The 11,268-nt window shown below is 41.4% G+C and overlaps 1 protein-coding gene across 1 annotated transcript; it reads right to left on the bottom strand.

Annotated features, from left to right (window-relative positions):
• Positions 1–1,135: 1,135 nt before the first annotated feature.
• On the bottom strand, positions 1,136–11,268 carry tomm70 (translocase of outer mitochondrial membrane 70). Its single transcript, XM_086263457.1, has 12 exons — positions 10,930–11,268; positions 9,269–9,442; positions 8,688–8,814; positions 8,483–8,592; positions 6,858–7,006; positions 6,375–6,582; positions 5,978–6,112; positions 5,786–5,893; positions 4,620–4,736; positions 4,181–4,278; positions 3,963–4,085; positions 1,136–2,806 (listed from the first exon to the last, which is right to left on the bottom strand). Exons 1-12 carry the CDS (start codon positions 11,161–11,163, stop codon positions 2,653–2,655), a joined length of 1,737 nt encoding a protein of 578 aa, XP_086119583.1. The 5' UTR covers positions 11,164–11,268; the 3' UTR covers positions 1,136–2,652.

Genomic DNA, 11,268 nt, shown 5'->3' with positions numbered 1-11,268 from the left:
ATTTTAAATTGAACAATCAAGACTTGTTTGAAATGTTTGTAAATTAAAGCCATTGCCAGAGGATTAGCAGTAATTGTACAGTCGACTTAGGTTCTGTTTCATGGAAAAGTGAGGCCTGTTCTCTTGTTATTCTATAACAAATAACAAAGCAAATAAAACCTATTTTCAAGACAAAATTACAAAAATTGTGTCATGCCCAAATACATATAGACCAGACGACATGAATATTTCTTTTTTCTAATGAACTAATAGTTAAATATTATTTATTCTGCTGCCCATCTTTTCATTTTAGTAGCAATGCATTCACAGATATATATATTTTTTTGCCAGCATCTGCAACACCTGGAGCCAGATCCTTGGCAAACTGTCAAAGTTGCTGTCACAGCTTTACACAATAAAGAAATATAGAAAATTTAATACAGAGTTTGTAACATAAGTCAGTATTAAACTACTTCACTGTTATATCCTTACCTCCCAAACAGCTGTTCCTAAAACATTTCTGCACAGAGAGCAAACACCATCACACATTTTGACTCGAATAATAACAGAAAGTTGCTCTTAATGAAATGTTAAATTGTATTTCTTGTCTGGGGAAATATCACAGTGATGTTTTTTATCAATCCAATGTAATATCAGTAGGATGTCCTGATATCCAGGAGCTGCTGTCAGTGGTCAGACATCCAAATATTTTAGGGGTTTCAACTTCGTCATGGAGCAGCAGTCCCAAGAGTCCACATTCATATTTATGGTGCCAGAGCTTTACCCTAAAGCATCTGAAAGGTCACGCTTAAGTGTTTTAATAGATTAGCAATTTTAAAATGGCCCCTCAGAAAAAGATCTAAAAACAGCTCTGTCTTCATAAAATCCCTCACAGGAAAGTTTGCACAATTCCTATTAAACAAATCTGGGAAGGTCAGCTGTGAGGCCTTTTAGGAAATACTATGAAATGACTCTATAGTCTGTTCAATAGACATATCTTTAATACTTACGTGTGCTACTTAGCAAGAAAATCAGAAAAACTGTAAAATTCTATCAAAGTTTCAGATAATCAGAACGAAATTTAGTTTCTAACTACAGGGGTTTAAAAACAATGTGCTGCACAATCCGGGTGAACAGAAATGATCAGATGTAAAACTCATTCCAAGAATTATAACTTTATTAGGACTCATTCTTTCACTTTGGTCACCACACGTATGGTAGATGCAGAATGTCAGTGATATCAAACAGCCAAAATCTAGTTCACATCCATGTTCTGAAGGTTAAGTAAATATGGTTTTAGTTGGAGTCCGTCTCACCAGCTGCAGCTCAAAATGCATGATTTGGTTCCTTGGCATCACCACACATGCAGTGATAGTGTACTGGGGGTGAGACTAATGAATGTCACAGAGAACGGGAGCTTTTTGTTGCATTTTTTTTTAAAATGCTCCAGACGTACAATCATCAGTGGTGCACAGATGCTACTTGAGAACCAAACCACACACCGTACCAAGAGATTCTCAGAGCTGCATAGGCTGGAGACAATAAGGCTCGGGTTGTTTGAAAAGGAGAGATGAAAAAAGCAAATTAGAATTAAACCACCGTGTTAAGTATTCAGTCAAAAGTAAAAGGAAATGTAGCATGAAGAAGAAAAAAAAAATCACAGAAACTATAAAAAGAATCAGGTTTCCCAATTTACATGAGCTGGGGAAAAACCACTAAATACCCTTCTGACACAAGAGGCAACTTCTTTTAAAAAAAGAAGAAAAAAAAACGAAAAACAAAGTTGGCTAAGTTTGTCTAATCAGTGTTCTGCAAAAAAACAAAAGCCTCAAAAAGGGTTTTCCTAGTGTTCAAGACAGCACGAGCATTGCATTTACATTAATTTATAAAGTGAACATGCTGCACGAAGTATATAAAAAAGCAAACAGGCAATCCCACCATTTAAAACGAACGAAAAAAAACTTTGCCTAAACTCTGTAGGCTTGTATCCTGGGATCAACTCCAGCATTTCAATACAGACATTGTACATTTGACTATAATTTTAATCTTGCATTCAGAACTGATACTGTATGTTACAATATGGGAGTAGGTGGACACAAACACTTTAGATCAGCATCAAGTAACAAGTGAACAGTCCATTGGAACTATAAAGCTCTCACAGTATTGTCTGTCGATTTAAAAGTGTCTCCAAACCCTTGTGGGTTCAACAGACTGAACATTTCAATTCTCTCTACATCTTCTGACACGTATACGTCTCACTCATCTACACTTTCCCTCCATAAATGACAACCTTTATTTTCATTCTGAGCCATAAAAAGCAAAGGTTTGACAATGACGCCATTGTGGAATTAAGTGTCAGCATAAAGGGCGGTGTTGGTTAAAATCCACCCCCCACCCCAGCCACCCCACATCCTGATAAACCACTGAGTCTACCAGAGACCAGGCTCATAGCCTCGGTTTGACTTTGAGTACAAATCTGGTTTCCATGAAAATAATCCCCTTCAGTGTGACGTAAACAGTATATATTCAGGGTTCGTCCTTTTTTTTCAAATTCCCCCCCATATCATCCAGTATTTATTTTTTAACAAATCAAAGTGAAGTCAGACAGTTGCACTTTTAACACAGTTAGATTCAACAATGAAGACTGAGATTGGCGATCCATTGGCAAAACGGTTACAGAGTCGGAGGTTTCAGCCCGTACTTCCTCGCCACTTCTGTCTGGGCGTAGGCGGCGTCACATAACGAGTACAAGTGGGCCATCTCCATCTCTGACTTCGCTAGGTTAATTGCTTTGTTGAACATCTCGATCGCCTTGTCAAGATTGCCCCTGTAAAAAGAAAACACTCCAGTTATACCAAGCACTTGAAAAATGTGTAGATTTGATCATTTTTACCACCACAGGAATTTTTTCCCAGGGACTGTGTTTCCATAGCAGTCATCAGAGTTTTAAGTTCTTGGAGGCATCATCTTACTCCCAAAAGAGTCCCATAATGTAAGATAACTAAGCCGAGTGTGGAGCTGCAGCTTCACACTTGGCTGTGAACTGCTGCAGTGCGAGGTGGAGGCCACCACCTGCTAAAGCCAACAGAACCACATCATCTAAGAAAAGCAGAGATGAGATTCTGAGACCGCCCAAGCAGAAGCCTTCCTTCACTTGGCTACACCTAGAAATTCTGTCCATAAGATCATGAACAGAATCAGTGACAAAGTGCAGTCGTGGTAGAGTAACACCCACCAAGAATGAGTTCGACTTATTGTCGGCTAAGCATACCAAGCTCTTGCAACGGCTGTATACAGATCGAATGGCTCCTAGCAACGGGCCAGACAGCCCACTACAGGCGCCAAACACCTTGTGACCACAGCTCAGTACAGCAGCTTCAGCATTGAGGCGCTCCCGATACGCTGAACTGTTGTTTAGGCGAGTGCAGAGGACAGTCAGCACCCGTTCCCTGACCCAAAGGTGCAGGGGGAAAAAAAACAAAAAAAACCTCTTGTCAATCGTGAAAAGCCCCAATTTACAGGGAGCAAGTTGAGGGAATACTAAGATGCCCACCCCAGCCCACAGCCTCCCACCACGGGCAAGTCTAGATTGAGACAGACTGGTTACACGATTACAATATTTCCTATTCCTCCTTTTCCTAACATTAACAAGGGCTCATCCAGACCCAGGAACCTGTCACACCTGAAGTAAGAATCAGATCCTTAAACCGCAAACATGATGTTTGTAACACTTCAACCAGTCTGTTCAAAATGGTACAAATATATTCCTTTAGGGGCAACACAAAAGCACAAAGCGCAGCAGCTGACTGCTTTCTCTCATTTAGTGTTTTATAAAGAAGAAAAATGCACACTATGGGACTCCTAAAAACATCCTGACAGAAATACCAGCATGCTACCATTTTTATCTTTGTACAAGTGAAAACATTACAAAGCAGCAGAGAAATCATCCCTGGGAACAAACACTCACATACTGTGTGACTCACCTTTGAACTTCAATGGTTCCCATGGTTTCATAGGCAAAATCACATTTGTTGTCGATCTCAATTGCCTTACTGATGAGGTCGAGACCCAAGTCGAGATCCTGTTTCCACTGAAGCTGCAACAAACTGCAGACAGAGCAAACAACATGTCACATTTACACAAACAAATCAGAGACATTATATGGATCAATATAGCCACATAACAGGGGAGAAACCCTTACCCCTTGTGGACATATGTTGTAGCATTGTCTGGTTCCAGTTCAATACACTTGTCGTACATTTCATCGGCTTTTCCAAATTGCTGCTGATCAGTCAAAGCCTGAGAAGTACACAGGAGGACTGGTAAAAACGTGCCCACCAGGCATGAAAGCGACACTTTCCCATCCCAACAGGATTATAATGCTTTCACAAAATTACTAAAAATAAATCAGTGCACATATTAACCACATTTCCAAGCAAATGTGGGAAATGTTAAGGATTTATGGCTATTTTGAATACATATCATGAGGAGTTGGCCAAATCAAGATAAGCAGTTTTGTTACAATAAGCTATCACAGAGAAAGAGAAGACTGCAAACAAGTATTAAAACAGAACAGAAACACACGGTATTTCTATTTCATGTGTCACATTTTGTTTATATCCATCTCCAGCCGAGCATACCTGAGCGTAGAGAGCGTAGCCCTCTGCACATTTCGGAAACCTCCGGATAACATCTTCAAAGCCATCCATGGCTGTCTGTATTTGTGAAATATTACTTCCAGTATATGCTTGTCTGTACTGAAGGACAGAAGAGTCAAATGAAAATGATAAATGGCACAGACAAAAATCACCATATGATCATATAATGAATAGAAATAATTAAACATTTAAGGCAAAATCAGGCAGTTACAGACAGCAGGAACTGGGACGCTCAGACCATTAAGAGGAAACTGAAAGTGATCAGTGAAAAGTGGGATATGCTTGAGGACCAGAGAGCAGGTTTTTCAGGCTTTATCTCAAACATGACTTGCATCCAAACTTTCAAAGACTTCTGGCATATCTTCCAGGTCTCCTCATACCGTTAGCCATTCCTGCTATTTTGGAAAAGTTACCCTAAAATTCTCTCTTCTATTGTGACTTTATATCAGCGCTCCCCAACCTTTTGTGCCATGGACGGTTTAATGCCAGACCTTTAAGCTGTTGCGGATAAATACAACAAAATAAGATGATACGATAATAATACTACAATAATAATAAACGTGACTTCACTGTGTAATTGTGTAACTTTATTAGCAGCGTCCTCCTAAAACGCACCAACAACACTGAGTAACATCCTCCTCTCTGCCCCTTAATGTACTCTGGTCGCTATGGTAATATGTAAATATTTCTTTCAAAATAAGACGCACAACTACAACACGAGATTAGACCCAGGGAAACCGGGTTAACGATAAAAGCCCTGAAAACCATAACTTTCACACCCGAGCCTCAACTCTCACGGTCCGGTACCAAACGACCAGGCCACGGACCGGTGGTTGGGGGCCGCTGCTTTATAATATTATATATGTAGATTACTCAGACACACCGTCTAAAGGCTTAAGGAACCCTGCACTGTCTTGTTGTCCCTTTTATTTTGTCACCATCACTTTGGGACTGCAGGGTGACCTGTGGAGTTCTGCCTACACCCTGCTGGTGTGTGCCGGTTCTGAATCAGTGCTGATGTGGACTGATCTCTCCAACAATCTTACCTTCTGTGATTTTTGAATAGTTTCAGATAGTGGTTGAACCTGTGCATTGTTACATATGAAGAGCCGCACTGCTTTTAACTTTGCCTTTATCTGGTTACTTACAAGGGCAAAGCACTTCTGTGCCTGCGCCAGAGCAGAGTCAGGCCTGAGCAGGATGCACTGATCAAAGTCTACCACTGCCTCATCCACCTGGTCGAGCAGGATCTTCAGCTGAGAGAGAATACATGCATAACTGGATGTTAACAGTTATTACACCAAATCAACAGCAGGTTACTAGTTTACCCTCACTCGTACCTGCCCCCTGTGATGATACACATCAGGGTTCCTCGTGTCGATCTCTGCGGCCATGTTGAAATCCTGTGTAGAGAGCATTGGCTGCTGCTGCTGCATGTACATGCTTCCACGCTTGATCAGCGCATTGGCCCTCAGCTGTAAAGTTCAGATAAGAGTACAGAAGGCTTTTTAAGACTCCTGTAAAGAAATGGTTTTTGGAGCTTACAAATTATGTGATCTAAAAAACAGGCATGCTCCCAAAGTCACAACTTGGTAAGCCTATTCATCTTCTGGCTAAAACCTAGCTTGTCAGGCAAAATTCTGCAAGAAGTACAATAAAATTACCCGAGACCGTTATTTGACTTTTTAGTCTTTCCACACAAACAACCAAAATACCCCAATAATAAATCGTCTGTACCTTCACGTTGGCGTCCTGCATGTTGATGACCCGATCCAAGTCGGGCTGAGCAGCAGTAGAGTTTCCAATCAGAAGGTAGAAGGTGGCGCGCAGCAGCAGCGCCTCAGCGGTGTATCTTCCTCCTGACTCGATCTCCTTGGTGCATTCGCTGATGATTTTGTCATAATTTTCCTCCTCCATGTACTGTTTTGCTTTCAGGTACCCAGAGCTAAGCATATAGGGAAAACTATTACCTACAGAAATGTCTCCTAATGAGCACACACCACCAGTTTTTAAATTAGCATACCATGACAACTTTAGTCTAATTAAGCCTGCCTGCTTTCGTTAGTCTAAATACGTGCGACAACATGCAGGTTAGATTTGAATTATTCTTCTCAAGAATGGTGCCATAAATAAACACAGTGCTACAGATTCTTTACATTGTTCTGTAACAACAGAAACCGTAGGTTATGAAAAAAGTTTGGATTAAGAAGATATGCCAACCTCTCTGAGACCTCTGCTGCCTCGCCCTCCTTATCCTTGTCTTCGTCTTTCTTCTCCCCCTTCTGCAGAGGCTGGGAGATTATGTCATCAGTGAAGGAGCTAAAGTACGACTTGATGAACTGAGGCGAAGGCATCATTGGCTCACGGTTCTGCAACAAAATGTTTTTGGGAAAAAGGAAAAAAAAGTTCAATGTGAAGATAAAGGCAAAGAAAACTAAAAGTGTCTGAAAGTAGAGCTGGGCGATAGAACGATAACGATATGTATCGCGATATAACTTTTACTCGATAGAGAAATTAAGCTATCGCAATAGACCTCGCCGCTCTTGTCCTCAAAAAAAAAAAAAAAAAAAAAAGGTCAGCCAATCCAAATTAAGTAGCGCAGAGCCGAACCAATCACAGCCGCAGCGTCACGTCGCGTGACTTGTTACATACAGCACAAGTGCCAAGCCGCACGTGTGTTTGTTTGGGAAGCAGCCAGCGCGTAATGGAGGAAATGAGTGTGCCGACTAGAAAAATCAACCGAGCGTGACCGAAGAGAAAACAGATGATGGTTCCAACGCCGGAGAGATTGTCGAACGGAAGAGCCATAGAAGTTCCGTAGTGTGAAGGTATTTCGGCTATTTCAAGTCTGACAAAAAACAGAGTAGCGTGCACTGTAAATTGTGCCGAAAGCAAGTCTGGAAATACAATAAACTGGTGCATGCGTCACACTGTGCGCCACGTTATTGTTTCGGTGAAATGAATTTCTACAATACTGTTAATTCTACTCTCTGCAGTGTTTAAATGCTTACATATACACACAGTTACTGTCCCTCCACACATACGACTCTGTTCTGCTTCTATGCCCCAGCTTTGTTTACTTTTTCCCACAGAGGCTTCTAGACTTCTGATTGGCCAACATTTCGGCACGGTTAGGAATCTAGCGCCACCTGCTGCTTTGGCATGTTCATAGCAGCGTTTTCCTTCATTTCTGCCTTTATGTGTGGACGGGATTATTTTTTAAAACGAAAACGGAAAATCTCCGTTTTCAAAAATACCCGTGTACGCGTGGACGTAGCCTCAGTCTCTGACTGGAAGCGCTAATTCATCATTCGGCTTTTGTCAGACTAAAGTAACTGTTAAAACTGTTTGAAAAGCTCAGCTATACAACAAGGAGAGATTGAGAATTTCCTTTTAGTTCTCAGTTTATTTGATATTGACAAAAGTTAGTCAATTTTGTCTGTTCTTCTGTAAAACAAACTAAGATTTATTTGTAGAATTAATATTTTGTTTCTAAGTGGAATTGACAATTTAGTCTGTTTCGTTTGTTCTATTTTGAAACTTAAACGCTTTAGCGGCTGCCTTTTGTGTAGTTTGCAATATTTGCCTTTATTTATCTGAAAAAGTCTCATGTTCCTTAAGTACATCTACCCTGTTGAACTTATTATGGGAAATAAATATTTAAATAAAAACAAGCTGCTGATTATTTCACATTTTACTTGTGAGCAACGGCACATTTAAATCTTACAAATATAGTTATTTGGCTTATATCGTGATAGATATCGTTATCGCCTGAAATGAAAAAAACATATCGTGATATGAAAAAATCTCATATCGCCCAGCTCTATCTGAAAGTGAACAAACACCTTGTACTTCTCTTTGGCCTTCTCTTTCCCAAGCTGCTTTAGCACCTTGTCTGCTAGCAGCATGCTCTGTTGGTTCTGGAAGGCCTCGAGAATACACACCGCTGTGACATCTGGAGATCACAGGAGAAAAACGCAGCAGACTGTCAATGAGAGTTGCACGTCAAAAGTTAAACTTGGAACAAACATTTTTATAAAAACATCTCACCCTCTAGACACTCCTTCCTGTTTTCTAGTCTCTCCAGAGCTTTAGCCCTCCTGAACAGAGCCTTCACATAGCGTGGATTCAGCTCAACAGCCTTACTGCAATCCTGTACCACCTCTGTCCACTTCATCTGAAATCAAAGGTTCAGTTAAGTTTTAATTTGAAACATCCCTGCTGTGTCTCAATGAGAGATCACTTTAACCTCTCGCTGAGACAAAATGAGATACTTTGTGCGGTAAATCCTCAAATATAAAAGAGGAAAGTTAAGACTCAAACACAATCTTGTCCAAAGAACACGAACCGTTTGCTTCTGCAGGAGCCGACAGAAACCACAGTTTGTTTCATTTAGCATGCCATCAGGGTGTGAGAACAGCAGGACTTTTTAACTAAAGCCATTTTAGGTCCAACCCAACCAGCTTAACCTAGTGAACATCTCTGGGGACAATATCTAACTGAGAACAGTAATAACACTTAAACTGGGGTAGCTGGAGCTCAGTGTACACATTATGCTTCTGAAAATGTGCCTTTAATTATTTTTAAACTCTACAACAACTTCTGCATAGTTTACAGGATGTTGTGCCAACCTGCTGTTCGTAGGCTGCAGCTCTGTTCTGGTAAAACGTTGACAAATCCGACTTCTGCTCTGTGGGGCACAGAGCAATGGCCTCTGTGTAGCACTGTATGGCGTTTTCATACTTTCCAGCTTTGAAGTACTTGTTGCCTTTGTTCTTAGATGCTTGGGCCCGATCCAAAGGACTCTAAATGAAAAAACAAAGAGAGAGAAGGACAATTATTGATTTGTCCAATAAACTGGAAACGTGACCAAGGAAACAAAAAAAATGTATGACAACTACGCAACAACTGACCGACAGTCTGAGGTTTGCCGAACAAATTGGTGAGCTGCTGCAGTAATTATTGACACCAAGGGCACACTGAATGCCTGATTATGCACTGCATGCACAAATGCTTTTCCCCACTCTACATAACACCAGCATACAACCAAAAACTTTAAGTACACGCAATTAATTTCACCCAAAACCTCAGTAGCATGCAGAGTCTTGGTAATTTCACCCTGGATGCTTCCTTTAGCTAGAATAAATACAGAACTCTTATCTACACTTTTACACTGTGTCGAGAGCAATTAGTGTGATCATTTTAGAGGCCTTTGGAAAGGCACAGTAGGTCCTGTGCCATGTCTTGAGCCACTCATAATTTCTTAATATTATACTGGGAAATATGTGGCAGCAAAGTATGTAAGGCAAAAACAGAGTTTGTACGAAAGTTAATATTTAGTATGACCACAAAAAAGACATCAGGGTTGATTATACACATAACCAGGAATGGCTTACAGGCATACTTAACAGAAATATGTGCATTTTTTGGTTATTTACGTCTATTTCATAAACAAAAATGAATTTCTCGCACAAGTAAATAAATCCTACTTTACAAAAACAAAAGAGTTTAACATGTGTTTTATTAAGGTCCTGATGATTTTCCTGAACTAAGAACAGAAACTTCTGTATCTACCTAATAAAACGTTGGTCTTTCATCCATTTCAGTTAGAATTGTCCTACCCATGTGTGTCACACCGTTTTAAGATCATGTAAAAACTTTAGTAAGATGTACATGTAACAGAAAGTAAACCGAAAATGTTTAACATCTATTTAAAACGCACTGGCTTCATTACACTGTTTAGCAAATACAGCCCATCACTGAGGACATTATGCATGACAGTGGAGAGTAAATGAGGTGACAGTCACCTTTGGCTGCTACACTGTCTCTACCTAAAACAGACTCGAACCATCCCCGCCCAACGTCACTTTCTGGGAAAGCAGCCTTAGCCAGCTAAACATTAGTTACAAAACTCAAACCTCATTTCGGGTAATTATTATTATCATGTGGTTGATGTCTATTTTACCGCTCAGCATCGGGAATTTTGGCGTCAGATACGGACGTTTTTCAAGTCTTTTGACGCAAACATTTGCAGCCAGGCATGCTGACCTAGCTACTGTTAGCTTGAGTGCTAGCTCTCTAGCGATTAGCATAAGCTAATCTGGCTCCAGTGGACCGGCTGCTGCCGGCCTTGCACTGCGGAGGTAGAGCAGCTGCTTAGAGGCGGTAACGTCCGATGTCCTTGACTGTATTTTTATGGCAATGACACGGTTAGTCAGAAGAGTGTACCCACTGCACGGACACCCATCATGCTAATGTGGTAAGAGTGAAATGAGGGCGGCAGAAGCGTCACCATGCTCTCCTGCTCTCGGCCGGATCGAGATTCGCCGTCCTGGCCCTGCACGGGGCTGGCGCTGCCTTCAGGTGTTTTCCGCTCCCCGGTCCCCTTCTTTTCCTTCGTCCTGCTGCGGTTCCATAGGTAGACCGCCCCGACTCCGAGTACTATGGGAGCCCCCACTAACAGGGCCAGCTGCCACCGGGGTAGTCCAGTCCCAGACTGCGGCTCGACTGGCTTCGAAGCAGCCATGATGTACAAGTGAGCAATAGTTAACCAGCCAGCAGCACCACCTCCTGCATACAGCGTGACCGAGCTCGGCTTCTTCTTCCCGTGCTCCGCGAGGTCACAGACACC

This window comes from Aulonocara sp. 'chitande type north' Nkhata Bay, linkage group LG15 (assembly GCF_057382095.1).
Source record: "Aulonocara sp. 'chitande type north' Nkhata Bay isolate Kocher_YH1m ecotype deep benthic linkage group LG15, A_spYH_male_GT1.1, whole genome shotgun sequence".
NCBI classification, from domain to species: Eukaryota; Metazoa; Chordata; class Actinopteri; order Cichliformes; family Cichlidae; genus Aulonocara; species Aulonocara sp. 'chitande type north' Nkhata Bay.
This window is presented reverse-complemented; position numbering and strand designations above follow the sequence as displayed.

What these genes read in the sequence shown, in the direction of transcription:
- tomm70 (XM_086263457.1), bottom strand. Translation starts at nt 11,163, where the DNA reads ATGGCTGCTTCGAAGCCAGTCGAGCCGCAGTCTGGGACTGGACTACCC. An exon ending in CTGCAGCCTACGAACAGCAG is followed by an intron (nt 8,815 to 9,268) that starts GTTGGCACAACA and finishes CTTTGATTTCAG; the next exon opens with ATGAAGTGGACAGAGGTGGT. An exon ending in CACAGAAGTGCTTTGCCCTT is followed by an intron (nt 4,737 to 5,785) that starts GTAAGTAACCAG and finishes TCTGTCCTTCAG; the next exon opens with TACAGACAAGCATATACTGG.